General features: G+C 34.7%; 1 protein-coding gene across 1 annotated transcript in view; it reads left to right on the top strand.

Moving 5' to 3' along the window:
• The window catches only part of DMD (dystrophin), a 2,174,064-nt gene that overhangs the window by 820,825 nt on the left and 1,333,668 nt on the right, over window positions 1-19,571 (top strand). The window contains exon 30 of the mRNA XM_031660704.1: window positions 3,988-4,149. Coding sequence (XP_031516564.1) covers window positions 3,988-4,149 — 162 coding nt within the window. The remainder of the gene's footprint in view (window positions 1-3,987; window positions 4,150-19,571) is intronic.

A 19,571-nucleotide genomic window follows, 5' to 3' on the forward strand; every position in this document is an offset into this window, starting at 1 on the left:
TCTTTGAAAACTGGATTAAAATATATTATGTGGTTTTTTTGGTAACCATTACTAGGATTGTTTTCTATTTTTATATTTTTGCCATTGATGGCCAGTTATTAAGAGATCATCTTTCTAACTTATATTTGCTGTTTCTGCCTGCCTAGCTACATAATTCCTCTTACTGCTAAGTGGATTAGCTAAAGACATGAAATAACATTTTAAAACAATAGTTGAACAGTATTCTGGAACAATAACAAAAATCAGATTATGGTTCAAGACTTTCTATGAACTTCATTCAATGAGACAGCACAGGTCAAGCGGGCAGAAAGTCATAGAAAATTCATAAGCCTAAAAAAATAAAATAAAATAAATAAAAAGAAAATTCATAAGCCTGACATTCCATCAGGGTGTGCCTAATGAGATGTTTAGAAATAGAAGGCAGCGTATGCCATGACTAGTTGAAAGAATTCTGCAAGCTTGGATTGACATCAGGTCTTTTCACTGACTGAGATAATCAAGGAATCTGTGTAAATCAGCCTTTCTTATTGACTGTCAGGCCAGGAAAGGAACCAACCCACCCGAAGTCAACTCTGCCATCATTTCTTAAGCCACACTGTTCCTTTCAGCCCATAGAATCTCATGAATAGACAAAGTTAGGTTTCTAAAAATAATTTTGAGGCTAGATATGTGGTTTAATGTTATTCTATATTACATCCTATACAATTAAAATCTACAGATGTGCCTTGTAGAGTACAATGTTTTTCCCTTTAGCCAGAGGAAGGACCAAATTTAGATAATACCTGACTAGGCAATTACTACATGCTGTAATTGGAAGTTATCTCTAACCACCTGCCACAGTGCTGAAATTTTTATCATTAGAGATCCATTTCTTTGGAAGAGCTCTGGGTAGGCTGCAGCCAGTCTCCTCTAAAATAGAGGCTCTAATTATAGCCATGAACCCTGTTATCTGAATTAGTAAATTACCTGATATAAATTTTAGTTGAAATTTTGACTGAGAATAAAAGGAAGCTATGTTTGAATTGGAATATAGGGCAAAGCCTCAGTCAACAATCTTGGATACAGTATTTTAATAGAAATAGATTAAAATGTTCTCCAAATAATGTCCCATCCCCATTCTGACACTTTTAATACAAAAACAGGTAGATTTATTCTCCAAAAGATATGTCTCTGAGCAGTGGTGACCTTTGCTTTCAGTTTCCTCTGTAAATCCATTTTTGTCTTTGACTATTTGAAGTTTTCTGTTTTTCTCATTAAAATTTCTCCTTGTGCTTTTCATTCAGTCATAAAGCTGTTGGGCTTTATTCTAGAAACTGATATTGAGCAATGAGCAAGACAGCCATAATCCCTGACCTCATTAGAATTGATAGTCTAAAGTAAATGCAGACCATTAATGGGAGATTAAATATGGTCTGGTACATGATAAGACACATACAAAGTGCAAGAAAGAACATAATGTCATGTGAGGGAATGCATAAATAGCTTAACTTAGCCATCCCATACCATATTCATATATGAAAACATCATGTTACATGCTCTAACTTAATACAATTTTTACTTGTCAAATCAAAAAAAAAATACAAAATTCAAAGAACATGTAGGAATTACCTCCCTGAATTTAGAAGGGTGCCAGAGGTAGCCACTTGGAAGAGATGTCCACTAGATTCAGAAGATAAATGTAAATTAGCCAATAAAAGGAAGTCAGAATTGAGATTATTCCAGTAAAAAGGAACAGCATGTTTAAGGCCAAGAATCAAGAGGGCCACAATGTAGGTTGGCAAATAAAAAATAAAATTTATGTATAGGTAGAGCAGGGAGTAAAAGACACCAGCAGGACTTAATCATGAAGGGACTTTAAAGCCACATTAAGGATAAAGCTTTTGGCTTGGCGCGATGTATCACACCTGTAATCCCAGCACTTTGGGAGGCCGAGGCGGGTAGATCACCTGAGGTCAGGAGTTTGAGACCAGTCTGGCCAACATGGTGAAACCATGTCTCTACTAAAAATACAAAAATTAGGCGGGCATGTTGACAGGCACCTGTAATCCCAGCTACTTGAGAGGCTGAGGCAGGAGAATCGCTTGAACCTGGGAGGTGGAGGTTGTAGTGAGCTGACATTGTGCTACTGCACTTCAGCCTGGGTGACAGAGACTCCATCTCCATCTCAATAAATAAATAAAGCTCTTATTTGAAGGATACCAAAGAATCACTAGAGAAGTTTAGACCGGAAGCCATAATTTCATTATTGAGAGAACACTTTACAGGTGGGAAGTGGCAGAGTAAAAAGGCAATGAAGAAACTGGTACCACATTTGAGGTATGATATAGTAACAATTTTCACTTGATGAAAGACAATGGAGAGAGAAAAGAATGGAATCAAGAACTATTTAGAAGGTATAATAAATAATTAGTAATTGACTGATTAGATGCAACATGATGAAGGACATGATAGAGGAAGTAGAAATATCTAGAATTACGTCAAATGAAGGCAATCATTATTTGTATTTCGCCGAAACAGAAATAAATACAGAGGAGGAAAAGCAAGTTGGGGAGTTGAGAAGTAGGTGAGAAGAGGATACGCAAGGAGTTCATATTTGGGAGCGTTAGCTTTTGGTGTTTGTAGAATATTCATGAGGAGATGTCCAATAGGGTGAGATAACATGCAAGTATGAAGATGGAGGGGAAATCTGGACTTGAGAGATGCAGAGTTGAGAGGTGCCAGAATGTGAGGAGGAATTGAAGTTAAAGGTATGGGTAGAATGAGAAGAAAGGAAAGCCTAGGACAAAATCTTAATGGAGTCAAAATTTGTGGTACAGGGAGAAGTACTGGGAAAGCCTTCCCTCTTCCTGCAGCATCACTAAACTTCCCGTTCTTTTCACTTAGTCTAGATGCCTTTAACTGTATTTTTACTTGGACAACGCTGTGTTATAGGTTGGCTTCATGGAAGAATAATGACATCACTAATATTTTTAAAGCTTAAGAACCAACATATATAGTATTTATGTAATATCTAATATTCTATATATAATATTAAAACCAAGATCATCTTAAAACCTCAACCATGCTCTGTGGGAAAGAAAGTTATATTGTAACAGATAATCACACCTATACATTGTATATTAAGGAAATGTATTTTAAATGACACATAACTTAATTCCCAATAAGTTGCCTGCCCTATTTCTTTTATAACTACTCTGTTAAAGGTGAACAGATCCTTGAAGGGAGACTTTCCAATCTGTTCAGCATGCTATTTATATTTGAAAATTGTTGAATTATCCTAATCATACTTATAGTAACAATCAAGATTAATTGCAGCTATATTAGGATTACTTATTATTTTTTCTACTTCAGCAGTAACACAAATCCAATTGTACAAACAATTTCCATAATCCAAATTGTGAAAGAAAGTAGGGAGAAAAATGATCATGCAAAGCTGGTTGAAATAGTTTTCAAAATCAATCTTTAACCAGACTGTTATCTAAAATTCTGTTTTTGACAAGGAGCTAATTCTGAACAGATTGTACATGTGCCTCACTGGTGGAAGTAGATTATCTGTCTTGAATTGGATTGTGATGACGATGACCCTATTCTAAGCAAACCAAATCTCTTGAACTATATAATGAGATCAGGAGGAACATTCGACCTGAGAAATACAGATTGCAATGACAGAGATGATTTTGCTAATTTTTTTTTCCAGCCTCTTCCCTTAATGTACGTGATATTGTGATTTATTTTCATGCAGAGATCCCTGATCCTATAGTTTTGTTTGCTATTTATTTTTCTCCTTCACAATTTTTTTTTTTTTTTTTTTTTTTTTTTTTTTTTTTTAATCAGCAGAGCTGAATGAGTGCCAGGAAGCTGCGAAGTCTATCTTACAAAAAGGTGATTGTGGAAGAGTCTAGAATCTTCTTTTATTGTGCAGCAGGATTACAGAAAAGCTATCAAGAGTAAACATTTAACTGATACACTCTTATTCCTTCTCTTTAGGCTGTAAGGAGGCAAAAGTTGCTTGAACAGAGCATCCAGTCTGCCCAGGAGATCGAAAAATCCTTACACTTAATTCAGGAGTCCCTCACATTCATTGACAAGCAGTTGACAGCTTATATTGCAGACAAGGTGGACGCAGCTCAAATGCCTCAGGAAGCCCAGGCAAGTACCTCTGGGAATCAGCTTCCGTTCTTTTGTTTTTATTATGTGAACAAAATGTTGCAGAGTTTCTAACTTTAAACGTATTCAACTAGTTTTCAAGGGGGTTGTTTTGATTCACTGATTTGACTATTTGGAGGTAGGTAGGAAGAAAAAGGGGTCTAGATCACTAGTCTAAGATTTTTTTAAGCATGTAATGGAGGAATTTGAAATAAAGACAATTCAAAGACAGGAGCAATACGTTCTGGTGTTTCTGACTTCAAGCTATACTAAAAGCTAGAGGAAAACCATAGGAAAGTAAATGGTAAAGAAAATACTTTTTTGCCGGTTGTGGTGGCTCACTCTTGTAATCCCAGCCCTTTGGGAGGCCAAGGCCCGCAGATCACGAGGTCAGGAGTTTGAGACCAGCCTGGCCAACATGGTGAAACCCCGTCTCTACTAAAAATACAAAAATTAACTGGTTGTGGTGGCGGGCGCCTGTAATCCCAGCTACTCGGAAGGCTGAGGCAGGAGATTCGCTTGAACCCGGGAGGCGGAGGTCGCAGTGAGCCGAGATCACAGCACTATTCCAGCCTGGAACAGAGCGAGACTTTTTTATTTTCTTAAAAAAATATATATATATTTTTTATGGCACTGTTGAAAATCAGTCTCAAACATTTTATTATAAACTCATCATTGAGTTTAGTCACATGGTCTATATTGTTTTATAAAAATGTCTTAGTTACAAGCAGTTAGTAACACAAAATTATCAATATAAATTTGCACCTCAGTTATTAATGCTCATGCTCAGAATAGCTACATGCACACACTCCCATGCTTCATTAAAACCAAAATATAAAACGTGTTTACCTGTTTATCTTTTTCTAGAATGAGAATTAAAATAGTGATGAAAATAAATCTAAGTGGACTTTTCAGTGAGTAAATTATAGGCCATAACTAAATTTACACTCACCGTAAGAAGTATTTTAAAAATGCTATTCTCATTTTTAAATTAACATTTAAACATATGTGAAGTTATCATAGGTATTATTTATTCAAATGTCTTTAGGGTTGTGTGGTAGCAATTAATTTAGCTGCTTTTCAAATCTTGTGTACATGTTGTAAACCCAGTCACCAAGTACATGCTATGATGTGAGGAGCACTAGAAGGTTAGCTGCAAATCTCAAAGCCTTCTCCCCACCAGTTAGTGAAGAGGCGTGAAGTTCTTCACTTTAAAATCAATTTGGGGGTGAAATATTAGATTTGTAGATCATGGTTACAATGCAACGACAGTTAATGAATCACAGTTAATAGGTGCCCCGGTTGTCAGCATACACAATAGCATGATTTAGTTTACCATATTGTCTAAGTTTGACCAAGAATGTCCCTGATAATACGTGGCAGAGTATAGGTAGTTTTGATAGGCTTAAAAAGTCCAGGGAATATGGTTTCCTTGTGGAATGCTATACCATTGCAATAGAGGATGAAGAAAGAGAGTTTTGGGGAGAATCCTGATGATAAAATCCTCCTCATAGTTTTTCACTGGGCAACAAGAGTAAGTACTGTAGTAGAAGTGAGGAATAATAGTAAACATATTGAGGATTCAAATTTTATTTTGTCTTGATATATAATGATTGTACATATTTTAGAGGGTAAGTGTGATATGTTGATACATACCTACTCCAGTATATACATTTTTCAAACTTACACAAGCCAGGTTCTCTATCATTAACTATTCCTGAGTCTGTCCCAGTTTGAGTCATAATGAAAAAGGTTTTTTGATACGTAATATTTATACATATTTCTGGGTACAACATTTATGTAATATTTTCTTACATGCATAGAATGTGTAACGATCAAGTCAGAGTATTTAGCGTATCCACCACAGGCAGGGTTTAGTAAAATGCATATAGGAATGAGTGATTGCTCCTGAATTGAGAAGAACTACATGATTATAAATGAAATTCAGAGTAGAACTGCTTTCATTTAAACTAATGACATGAGTTTTGAAGGAATGTTTGATTAAAAATGCTCGTGACTTTCTGAACGGAATTAAGGAAAATTTTGAGCAGTATGAATATTAGACATTAATATTGCAAATTAGTACTTTAAAATGCATAAAGAACTACATTGTGACAGACTTGTAGAATGAAATTATGAGTAGCAAATTTGATAGGCAAAGCTATTATACTATTGTCTTTGAAGGAGAATTGGAGCTTTTAGGGCAAAACATCTTTAGTTGAAAAGGTTGTGATAAGGGGCACTGTGTGTTTTTTCTTATTTAGAAATGGATTCAGGATTCTATAAACATTACTAGTTTTTAATCACAAAACGTTTTGTTTGGTTTTTCTAAAAAAAACTACAGTAAAAGTGTTATTAACTACATCAGTAGAAAAGTACTTGCAAACAGCAGAACACAGATAAATTATGAAATTTCAGATCTTCTTGAAGAAAGAGATTTTTGGGTATTCAGCTCATATCCATTTTCCATGCATTTCAGGTCGTACCTGCATTACCAACATAGTTCTTGACATTGTGTCTCCCCAATGGTAATACATAATATTGAAAAATACAAGCCATCTGAAAGCTATTAAAACATTCTTCTGCTCCAAGGTTTTCTTTTAATACGGCAGTAAGTGAATTGTTTTCTAGAACAGAGTTCTCAAGTACTCAGATTTGCTTCAAGGATTATATTTCCTAAAAAGCAACTCGAAATTCCCATGAAATAGAGAGTCAAAAGTTAGATAGTGAAATAACATAAGCACAGTGTGTAAGATGAAGGATCCACTAAGAATGCCACCAAAATGACATTTTAAATATAGAAAGAGATGGTATAGATAGAAAGAGAGAGAGAGAGATGAAAGAAAGAAAGAAAAGAATAGGGGCTAACTTTAATGCATCATATTAACAAAGATATGTTTCTATAAATTTACATTTAAAGATAAAGTTATTGCTAATTAAAATATTAGTACACTATAATTTCTCTTTTCATAAATGGTATAGTTAGCTTAATTCATCACTGAGAAGCAGGAAAAAATGTACGATGTTACCATATTTAGTCTTTGAAATATATGTCAGATTCTCTGTCATATACTGGTCACACAGATTTGTTGGTGTCTGACTCCACCGTGTGGTGCACTGAGAGTTTTGCTATTTAATTTGAAACTTAGAGCATTATTTTTTCTGCATTTTAAGATCGTTTGAGATCTTCAGGTATAAAAGCTATTGCATTAAGGAAATGCATAACATATGTATAACTTTCTGACAACCATACCCTTGTTATATATAAAAGTAGATGTAGATCAGGATACTTCTTTACATTCACATTTGCATTTATTGCCATAGGAAAGAAAAGAGCTGCTCACTTCCTTAGCATGTTAATTGATCAGTTATTTCTCATGATTGGAAAACTGAGCCCTTCGATTTTGAATTGGACTTAAAATTATTTGACTTATTTTAGTGACATGAGCTTACTTACAGAAGCAAAACTTAACCTTTTAGAAAATCTGCGTGCTACAAGGATATAAGAGCATGTGTTGACCTAGGAGTATTTTATTTCAAAACATAACACTTAGCCAAATCACAGGCTTAAATTATATGACCACAGCATCAAACTACCCAGTGTCAGCTCATTTAATGAGAAGTTTTATTAAAATACAAAATTAAGAAAAGATGTGTTGAAACAGAATAAAGCAAATTGGGAAAACTCTTCTAGATATGGAAATATATCTTGGAAAACAGAAACTTTAGAACTATTTCCAAAGTACTATGATTAAAAACATAATAACTTATGAGTATTCCTTGGAAACAATTTAAAAAATAAAATCACCAAATTGTATAACTGCAAAGAAACACGTGGAACAAATTTAGTCATTTACTGCTCAATTTTTCAGAACTATGTATTGAAGCACAGAGTTTTAGTTTTGGCACCTAAAATCCTAGAGCAGAAATCTAAGTAACCATGCTGAACCCCAGAGCAATCAAATCAAAATCTATAGGTGAATTTGGTCTTCAGAATTTTTGGAAACTTTTTCACTCATTCTAATGTGTAGCTAAGTTTGAGGATGGCTTTGGATGGTTCCTTACTAGTACTGAGTAAATTGTTACCGAGTATTTTTCATATAACATTTTCTATCACTCTTTTGTAAAGATTCTCTTCTATAACTGTGTCAGCATTTCAATGGGAGGGAGTCCGAGTGGCAATCAAACTACTGGTGACATTCTCTGCTATTTTGATTTTTTCCTCTAATGGAAAATGGGTGATGGAAGAAAATATAGCTGAGAGCTATCGCACAAATTTTAATTTAGGCAAATAGAATGTTCAATATAGATGTTTGAGGCTGAACTCAGCTTGGCTTTCTTCAATTCGTTTTTTTCTAACCACATATGTTAACATGCCAATTAACTTGCATATGGCTCTTAATCATTTTAGGGGATAGTGACCACTATGTATAAACAGCTACTTAAATGTCTTGTAATTTTTTAAATTAAAAAGATACTTTCACATACATTTTTTTTTCCTTTCCCACTAATTTCAGTTTTGAATCTTTGATATGTAAGAACAACCCAACATGGGTACCTGTTGAAAGTCACCATGTCATTATGTGTTGATGAACATTTTGTAGAGGAGACCATGGCCCTGTTGCTTAGATTACTGCAAGCAACAGCAGAGTTGCCTAGCAGTGGCTCCACTATCTTTACTATTCTATTTGCTTTTTCCCAAAGAATTCTGATCTCATTTTTTTTATTTTTATTTATTTATTTATTTTATTTTATTATACTTTAAGTTCTAGGGTACATGTGCACAACGTGCAGGTTTGTTACATATGTATACTTGTGCCATGTTGGTGTGCTGCACCTATCAACTCGTCATTTATGTCAGGCATAACTCCCAATGCCATCCCTCCCCACTCTCCCCTCCCCATAATAGGCCCCGGAGTGTAATGTTCCCCTTTCAGAGTCCAAGTGATCTCATTGTTCAATTCCCACCTATGAGTGAGAACATGTGGTGTTTGGTTTTCTGTTCTTGTGATAGTTTCCTGAGAATGATGGTTTCCAGCTGCATCCATGTCCCTACAAAGGACACGAACTCATCCCTTTTTATGGCTGCACAGTATTCCAGGGTGTATATGTGCCGCGTTTTCTTAATCCAATCTGTCACTGATGGACATTTGGGTTGATTCCAAGTCTTTGCTATTGTGAATAGTGCCACAATAAACATATGTGTGCATGTGTCTTTATAGCAGCACGATTTATAATCCTTTGGGTATATACCCAGTAATGGGATGGCTGGGTCATATGGTATTTTTAGTTCTAGATCCTTGAGGAATCGCCATACTGTTTTCCACAATGGTTTAACCAGTTTACAATCCCACCAACAGTGTAAAAGTGTTCCTATGTCTCCACATCCTCTCCAGCACCTGTTGTTTCCTAACTTTTTAATGATTGCCATTCTAACTGGGGTGAGATGGTATCTCATTGTGGTTTTGATTTGCATTTCTCTGATGGCCAGTGATGATGAGCATTTTTTCTTGTGCCTGTTGGCTATATGCATGTCTTCTTTTGAGAAATGTCTATTCATATCCTTTGCCCACTTTTTGATGGGGTTGTTTGTTTTTTTCTCGTAAATTTGTTTGAGTTCTTTGTAGGTTCTGGATATTAGCCCTTTGTCAGATGAGTAGATTGCAAAAATTTTCTCCCATTCTGTAGGTTGCCTGTTCACTCTGATGGTAGTTTCTTTTGCTGTGCAGAAGCTCTTTAGTTTAATTAGATCCCATTTGTCAATTTCGGCTTTTGCTGCCGTTGCTTTTGGTGTTTTAGACATGAAGTCCTTGCCTGTGCCTATGTCCTGAATTGGTATTACCTAGGTTTTCTTCTAGAGTTTTTATGGTTTTAGGTCTAACATTTAAGTCTCTAATCCATCTTGAATTAATTTTCGTATAAGGAAAGGATCCAGTTTCAGCTTTCTACTTATGGCTAGCCAATTTTCCCAGCACCATTTATTAAATAGGGAATCCTTTCCCCATTTCTTGTTTTTCTCAGGTTTGTCAAAGATCAGATGGCTGTAGATGTGTGGTATTATTTCTGAGGACTCTGTTCTGTTCCATTGGTCTATATCTCTGTTTTGGTACCAGTACCATGCTGTTTTGGTTACTGTAGCCTTGTAGTATAGTTTGAAGTCAGGTAGCGTGATGCCTCCAGCTTTGTTCTTTTGACTTAGGATTGTCTTGGAGATGCGGGCTCTTTTTTGGTTCCATATGAACTTTAAAGCAGTTTTTTCCAATTCTGTGAAGAAACTCATTGGTAGCTTGATGGGGATGGCATTGAATCTATAAATTACCTTGGGCAGTATGGCCATTTTCACGATATTGATTCTTCCTATCCATGAGCATGGTATGTTCTTCCATTTGTTTGTGTCCTCTTTTATTTCACTGAGCAGTGGTTTGTAGTTCTCCTTGAAGAGGTCCTTTACATCCCATGTAAGTTGGATTCCTGGGTATTTTATTCTCTTTGAAGCAATTGTGAATGTGAGTTCATTCATGATTTGGTTCTCTGTCTGTTACTGGTGTATAAGAATGCTTGTGATTTTTGCACATTGATTTTGTATCCTGAGACTTTGCTGAAGTTTCTTATCAACTTAAGGAGATTTTGGGCTGAGACAATAGGGTTTTCTAAATATACAATCATGTCATCTGCAAACAGGGACAATTTGACTTCTTCTTTTCCTAACTGAATACCCTTGATTTCTTTCTCTTGCCTGATTGCCCTAGCCAGAACTTCCAACACTATGTTGAATAGGAGTGGTGAGAGAGGGCATCCCTGTCTTGTGCCAGTTTTCAAAGAGAATGCTTCCAGTTTTTGCCCATTCGGTATGATATTGGCTGTGGGTTTGTCATTAATAGCTCTTGTTATTTTGAGATACGTTCCATCAGTACCTAATTTATTGAGAGTTTTTAGCATGAAGGGCTGTTGAATTTTGTCAAAGGCCTTTTCTGCATCTATTGAGATAATCATGTGGTTTTTGTCTTTGGTTCTGTTTATATGCTGGATTACGTTTATTGATTCACGTATGTTGAACCAGCCTTGCATCCCAGGGATGAAGCCCACTTGATCATGGTGGATAAGCTTTTTGATGATTTTTTGTAACCTCATGTCCCACATAGTAGATTTATGAGCAGGCATAGAGCAAGGAAACAAATTACCTTCAAAGAAGAGGGCCTCATAATTAAATATTGAAAAATACTGCCATGTTTTGCTCACCAACCTAGGACGTCAGCTGTTCCAGAGTCTACTACAGACCAGACTTCCTCCTTCCATCTCTTTTTCCCTCCCATTGACAATGTGAGTACAATTTAGAAAACAGGGAATTTTTAAACCAAATAAAGCTATTAATTTAAACTAGTTGCAGTAACTGCACATTAAAAAAGAATTTATAATGGCAGTCTTCCTGTATTGATTAAAGAAGCTAAATCTTATAACTCACTTTAAATATGATTGGTCATATTTAAATATAAACATTCCAAGCTATGAAAATCAATGGCTTAAAAATAAAGATATAATTGCAGATTTTGGTCTATCAGATTGAGCTTATGATTTCATAAGGGAATAAAACAGACTCTTATAGTGTAGATAGGCGCATTTGATTGCCAAACGACTTGCAACAGTGTAACTTTACAGCCTGCTTTACTGATTTATGAGTTAGACAGCAGAAACCTGCAAAGGGGGAATTTATGTGATAATTAGATAATTTAATCAGAGAAGAAAAAAATGGAAAACTAATCCAGAGAGTCGGGCTCAAATTTTAAATCCCATATAGCCATAGCTGCAGACTTTTTTTTCCCTTTTTACACAGCACAGTAGATATGATGGTAAACCTAGTGCAGTTAATTTTGAATCTGTTCTAACCTTGAAATGCCACCCCTATGTGTTGTTATGTAGAACTTATTACTCTCCACTTGAGAATAACTCTTATTATATTCACATGTTTAAAAGTGTGGGAAACAGTCACAAACAAAAGTTGCAGGAGATGTAAAATACTAGAAACTTTACAGCCACACATCACTGACTGTACCTGGAAAACCTGTGCAGTATTATGTCCGTACAGGCTCTATGATAAAGATATAGATTTATTTCATATTAATTTGATGCATACATTTTAAGTCTGCAATTAAGCTATAGTACGCTTTTGTAAAAATCTCTCTACAAATTATAAGGATGAAATTATTAAAAGTAATGGCGAAAACTGCAATTATTTTTGCACCAACCTATTAACATCATGCTACAGTCACAGTGAAGACTATGGCAACACTCTGAATATTTTGAAGTGATCCAAATTTATCCTATTATTTCCCAGGTTTCTCTTATACAAATGGATGTTTAGTCCAAAGATAGCCCACAGAAAATTTATCGACCTAAAATGCACAGCCAGATAACACATAGCCTAACATACTATGTGTTTTTTTTCTTTCAGCATTTATCGTGATTGTTAAATCTTTCATTTGCTTTTTAAAATCTTTTATTTACTTTTCTAAAATTTTCCTTATCTACTCCCATTCTCCACCCACTAGAGTTCAGCTGTAAGACCGTGGGCCACCTAGCAGATTTCCAACAGATAGCTGGCAAATGTATTGAATTCCACTGAGGTTTAGTTACTAAGTATGTGTCAGACAAATGTGATAGGTAATGTAAAATTTTAAAATATGAATAAGCCCAAAATGGTCCTTGCTATCTTGCCACTCGTTAGATAGCACCAAAGAAAAATAAAAGTTTAGAAATTGCTGGCTACTCACGTTTACCGTAATAGTCAAGAACCATTTTTCCAATGGAACTTGATAGTATCATAATGATATTTTGTCATAGTGCTTCATGATTGCCCAACTTTGAAGCTCTGAAAACCTTTCCAAAATACTTTAAATAGTACAAAATGGAACTCTTCACATGAAAAGGAAAGACTGAAGAAAAGTACCTGTTTCAGCCTCTCTATGTATTACATCCTTTTTAAGGATTATGCCATGTGAATGTCTAGTATTTTCAAAGCATTCACATTATTTGATAATTACAACAGCCCAATGAGGTATAAAAGTCATGTGTTTACGGGAATATTTGAAAACACTAGATTAATGGTTGAGGCATGGGATGAGAACAGGATGTGAATGAAAATGGACACGAAGGTTTAGGGGTTAATGAAAAATGTCCTAAAGTTGGAGTGTGGTGATGTATACATGACTCTATAAATTTACCAAAGTTCATTGACTTATATGTTTAAAATGAAAATTTTATGGTATGTAAATTATACCTCAAAATTGTTTTTTAAAAACCTGTTGAATAGAGAATATATCAACTACTATTATATATTTAAAAAGACAATTTAAGGTTACCATCAACTTTTTCACTCCATTATTTTGATGCATAGTAAAGGGTGAAATGTGATGAATGTTGTTAAATAACCTGGAATTAACTTAAATGGTAGATATTTATTGATGGCCTACTGATGTCCACAAGATCTTACATAGTAATGTCATAATGTTTCCATTGTTCACATTCTATTACATTAAATGAATTTTAATGCCAAAGCATTTTTACTGAAGCTGATATTTTGACTCAGATCTGCTTTCTCCACTTTAATAATTAGCCCTTTATCAAATGAAAATTAACCTACAAGTACAATCTCCCAATTATTTCTATGTAGCATTCCAAAATGTTCCCTAGAGTTTGATTTACTCATTTATCTATTTTGAAAAGTAACCATAATTATTTGAAAATACATTATTTCTATTTTTAATTGTTGTAGGCACATGGTAGGTATACAGAGGTTACATGAGATATTTTGATACAGGCATGCAATGCATAGTAATCACATCGTGGTAAATGGGGTATCTATCACCTCAAGCATCTATCCTTTGTGATATGAAAAATTCAGTTGTACTATTTTAGTTATTTTTAAATGGACAATTACTTTTTTATTATGGTCATCCTATTCTAGCAAATACTAGGTCTTACTCATTATTTCTAATTTTTGTACCCATTAACCATCCCCACTTCCTCCCCAACCCCTGATTACCCTTCCCAGCCTCTAGTAAGGATCCTTCTACTCTCTGTCTCCAAAGTTCAGTTATCTTAATTTTTAGCTCCCACAAATAACTGAGAACATGGGATGTTTGTCTTTTTCTGCCTGGCTTATTTCACTTAAAATAATAACCTACTGTTCCATCCATGTTATTGCATATGACAGGATGTCATTCTTTTTTATGGCTGAATACTACTCTATTGTGTATATGTACCATATTTTCTTCATTCATTTTTTTAATGGACATTTAAGTTGCTTCCAAATCTTGACTTTTGTGACTAGTGCTGCAATAAAACATGGAAGTACAGATACTTCGTCAATGTTCCTTCTTTTTTTTTTTTTTTTTTTTTTGAGACGGGGTCTTGCTCTGTCTCCCAGGCTGGAGTGCATTGGTGTGATCTTGGCTCACTGCCAGCTCTGTCTCCCGGGTTCATGCCATTCTCCTGCCTCAGCCTCCCGAGTAGCTGGGACCACAGGCGCCCGCCACCACGCCCGGCTAACTTTTTTTTTTGTATTATTAGTAGAGATGGGTTTTCACTGTGTTAGCCAGGGTGGTCTTGATCTCCTGACCTCGTGATCCGCCCACCTCGGCCTCCCAAAGTGCTGGGATTACAGGCATGAGCCGCAGCGCCTGGCCAACTGATGTTCTTTCTTTTGGGTATGTACCCAGCAGCGGGATTGCTGGGTTGTATGGTAGCTCTGTTTTTAGTTTTTTGAGGAATCTCCAAACTGTTTTCCATAGTGGTTGTACTAGTTTACATTCCCACCAACAGTGTATGAGGGTTTCCTATTCTCCACATCCTCGCCAACATTTGTTATTGCTTGTTTTATAAATAAAACCATTCGAGTTGGAGTGAGATTATGTCTCATTGTGGTTTTGATTTACATTTCTCTTATGACCAATGATATTGAGAACCTTTTCATATACCCGCTTGTCATTTATCTTCTTTCAAAAAAAGTGTCTACTCAGATATTTTGCCCATTTTTAATCAGATTATTAGTTTTTTCCTATAGAGTTGTTTTAGCTCTTTATATATTCTAGTTGTTGATCCCTTGTCAAATGGGTAGTTTGGAAATATTTTCTCCCATTCTGTGGGTTGTGTCTTTACTTCGTGAGTTGTATCATTTGCTATGAAGGAGGTTTTTAACTTGGTATGATACCATTTGTCCTTTTTGCTTTGGTTGCCTGTGCTTGTGGGGTATGGCTCAAGAATTTCTTGCCCAGACCAGTATTCTGGAGATTTTCCCCAATGTTTTCTTGTAGTAGTTTCATAATTTGAGGTCTTAGATGTAAGTACTTAATCCATTTTGATTTGTTTTCTGTATACTGTTCAAGATAGAGGTCTCATTTTTTTCTTCTGCATTTGGATATCCAATTTTGCCAGCACCATTTATTAAAGGACTCCTTTCCCCAGTGTGTGTTCTTGGCACTTTGTCAAAAAACTAGATCACTGTAGATGTATGGCTTTATCTCTGGGTTCTCTATTCCGTTCCATTGGTCTATGTGTCTGCACTTATGCCAGTACCATGCTGTTTCGGTTACTATAGCTGTGTAGTATAATTTAAAGTCAGGTAAAGTGATTCCTCCAGTTTCGTTCTTTTTTGCTTAGGATATATTTGGCTATTCTGGGTCTTCTGCAGTTCCATATAAATTTTAAAACTGTTTTTTCTATTTCTGTGAAGAATGTCATTGTTAGAAAATACATTATTATAATGGACTCTTCTATTATTGTCATTACAACTAAGCATAACATCATTTCTCAGGTATATTACAAGTAATAATAATTATATACAATATCCAATTTTTTATTTTTAAAAGATTCTGTGGTCAAGTTTACACAGAAAAATTTATATGCTTTACTTCTCTGCTGGAGATTTTTGACCCACTTTTTTGTATTTTCAAAATTAAAAGTTTAAGCTAAATTTGGTAAGAAGCCACAGACACTTTTTCCTCCAGAAATATGTTGATATACCACAAAACTCATATGTCAAGGAACAATGTAGGGGAAACACTGAAATAAAATGTTTCCTTTGGCTCTGTTGCATATTTCTGATAAAAGTCAAAACTTCTTTAGCTGACAAAATTTAATTTATAGGTAATATTTTTCTAAGTTACTGAACTTATAGATGTTTTAAAAAAAGAGTAATAAAAAGCTCTGTGAATTTCTTCTTTTTTTTACTTGTTGAATGATTATAAAGTATAACCTGAAACTTTTCAACATTATCTTTTTCTATGAAAATAATTACATTTCTTGCACGTTCTTATCTTTGGAAAGTACATATCATCCCAAATCTTTTCATATATTTTCTTTCTTTAGTTTTCTAAGTACATGTGATATGTGGTCATTTCCCTTTCTTGAAAATAACAATTTCAAACTTACTATCTCTTTCACAATTATAATCTAACAGTGGCACATTCCTCCATCAATCAGTAGTCTCAACATGAAATATTTTAATTTTTTCTAAAATATTTTCTTTTCTCTAAATTTTTCCTGTATTTGACACCACAGAAACTCCAATAATTATTTGATACTGTTTATTCCATTAAATACTTTAGACAGCTGCAGTATAATTTTGCTTGCCATTTTCTATTAATTGGATATATGAGAATGGTTTGATGAGGTAAAGCATGATTTTTTAAAAAAGCCCTGCTCTCTGCTCAGTTAATTGTAAAGTCCTGTATTTAAAATGTGATTAACGTTTGATGGATTTTTTTTTGTTCTGCAATTTTGCCCTTTACCATATTCAGTAGAAAAATTGTTAATTCGATTTCACTTGTTTTATTTTTCTACTTTTTTTTTTTTTTTTTTTTTTTTTTGAGATGGAGTCTTACTCTATTGCCCAGGCTGGAGTGCAGTGGCACAATCCTGACTCACTGCAAACTCTGCCTCCCAGGTTCAAGTGATTCTCCTGCCTCAGCCTCCCGAGTACCTGGGATTACAGGTGTGCACAACCACGCCCAGCTAATTTTTGTGTATATATATTTTTTTAAGTAGAGACAGGGTTTCATCATGTTGGTCGGGCTGGTCTTGAACTCCTGACCTCGTGATACACCTGCCTCGGCCTCCCAAACTGATGGCATTACAGGCGTGAACTGCTGCGCCGGGCCATTCCTACTTTGAATATATAGTGCTGTGAACATAACTACTGCATGCTCAAATGCCTTTTTAAAATAATGGAATGATGAGATAAGCTCAAATGTCTTTTTTTCATAATGGAATAATATAATTTGCTTTATATTACTTGAGTTTGATGAAGAAAATCTAGTGATTCTGAAAGGTATTGGATTGAGAACCCCTCATAGAGCATATGTGAGTGTTCAAGTCAGTATCCCTGATTTGCTATTTCCTCTTACTTTGTTTCCATTCGAATTTTCTGATTTTTATATGAAGCCAGGCTGATAATTTCACAACATCAGTTGTTTGGGGTTGGTTTATTTGTTTTCTTCAAATGCTTACTATCCATATCCCACTAGATGTATATATTGGGTGAAAATATAGCTCAAATTATACATCCTTCACATCTTTAGGACAACTTAGAAATCTGGTAGACAAGTATAAAGATCATTTTCCTTTGGATTACATCTTCTGTCTCCAGTGTTTTCTTCTACAATTTTATTTTCTTGCATCATATTCCCATAATGCCACAAAAGAAAATGATTACATTGTCTTTTTTTATGAGTGATTTTAACATAGGAGATTGTTCTTCCTAGAAGTTTCAATAATACTCTGTTATTTGTACAAGTGACTTATCTGTTTCACAGTCAGCCTGCACTAAAGTGATAAGCATTTTTCGCTTATGTGGTTCCAGAATAAAATTCTGATGAGGTTAGGTAAAGTAGGTGGTAAAAGATATCCTAAATACAAACTAAAAGTTAATTATAATTTAAATGTAAAATTTGTGGAATTAATGTGTAAAGATGCTGGCAAAATATAAATGTCATGCATGTTTTACAACTTACCCATAGTAGAATCAATTAGAAATATAAATACATTTGATTTTACAATTTTAGTAATGAATTAAATTATTATTAATGAATATATTAAGTATGTTGGAATGCCTTTTTCCAAATCTACTTGTGTAATACACTCTGTCAAAAAAAGCAAAAGGATAACATCCACAAAGTATTGTATGACTCTTAGATATACACAATGCATATTAATAAATATTCTGAGAAGTTCTGTAGTATAGACACATGTTCATCTTCACTTTTCAAAATACGTTTAACCACTGGGTTCTTTTTAATGCATAATCTACTCAATGCGTAAAGAAATTTTTATCTCTAATCATATTGGAACAGTACTACAAATATGATAATTTCTCTAGAAATGCCTATAAATTATGAAAAAGTCTCACTTTTATATGATGTTCAGTGATGATTTTTTTCAATGTTAATAATTTTAGTGGTAGCAGCCTTTGTAAAAACACAGAAGCTCATCCTCAACAGTTTCTCTAACCATTTAATAGAAATATGTATATTTCAAATTCCATGGAATGCTTTGCATTGAACTACAAATTGCCCAACCTTCCTCTCACAGGTTACTTGGTCCTTCATATCCCCTGCCAAGAGATAAAAGTCAAGTGTTTGTTTATATGTTTGTAAGTTATTGTTGTCCCCATTATTTATGACTTATGACAACAATATGGCTCATTTGGGAAAATGTGGAACTTAATCAGAAAGGCCTGCGTTGCAATGATCACTTGTGCTATCTTGGCTTTGCTTTGTAATGCCAAGCTTCTAGAATTTCCAGGGGCAGTCTATGAAGAAAAAATTATAAATAGAAAATTAAATGCTGGATTATAGAAGAGTCTCTTGCAAGTGAGAGGCACTGAAACTTAAGGTTCTATAGCTTCATACTAATTCCTTATCTGAATAGTAATTCTTACTGACTCACAGTCTTTCCTTCCGTTAAATTAAACCCACACACTCTGGATGCCCCAAGCCTAATCTTTGCTAGCTTGTTTCCTACAACCTAAAATGAGATCCTATACTCTTATCCTCTGACCCTCCAAAACCCCTTCTCAGCCATATGCTAGTTAAATTATGTCAACTTCCTAAAAATCACCAGATTATACAGCAGATATTAATTTTTATCTTTCTGATCACAGAGCATGAGTTTTTCTTTTTAAAATTTTTTTTTTATTGTACTTTAAGTTCTAGGGTATGTGTGCACAACATGCAGGTTTGTTACATACGTATATATGTGCCATGTTGGTATGCTGCACCCATTAACTCGTCATTTACATTAGGTATATCTCCTAATGCAATCCCATCCCCCTCCCCCAACCCCACAACAGGCCCCGGTGTGTGATGTTAGTTTTTCTATTACATTACATATATTTCTGCTTTGTAATTTACTTATATATCTACATTCTGCCT

Source organism: Papio anubis, chromosome X (genome assembly GCF_008728515.1).
Source record: "Papio anubis isolate 15944 chromosome X, Panubis1.0, whole genome shotgun sequence".
Classification (NCBI taxonomy): Eukaryota; Metazoa; Chordata; class Mammalia; order Primates; family Cercopithecidae; genus Papio; species Papio anubis.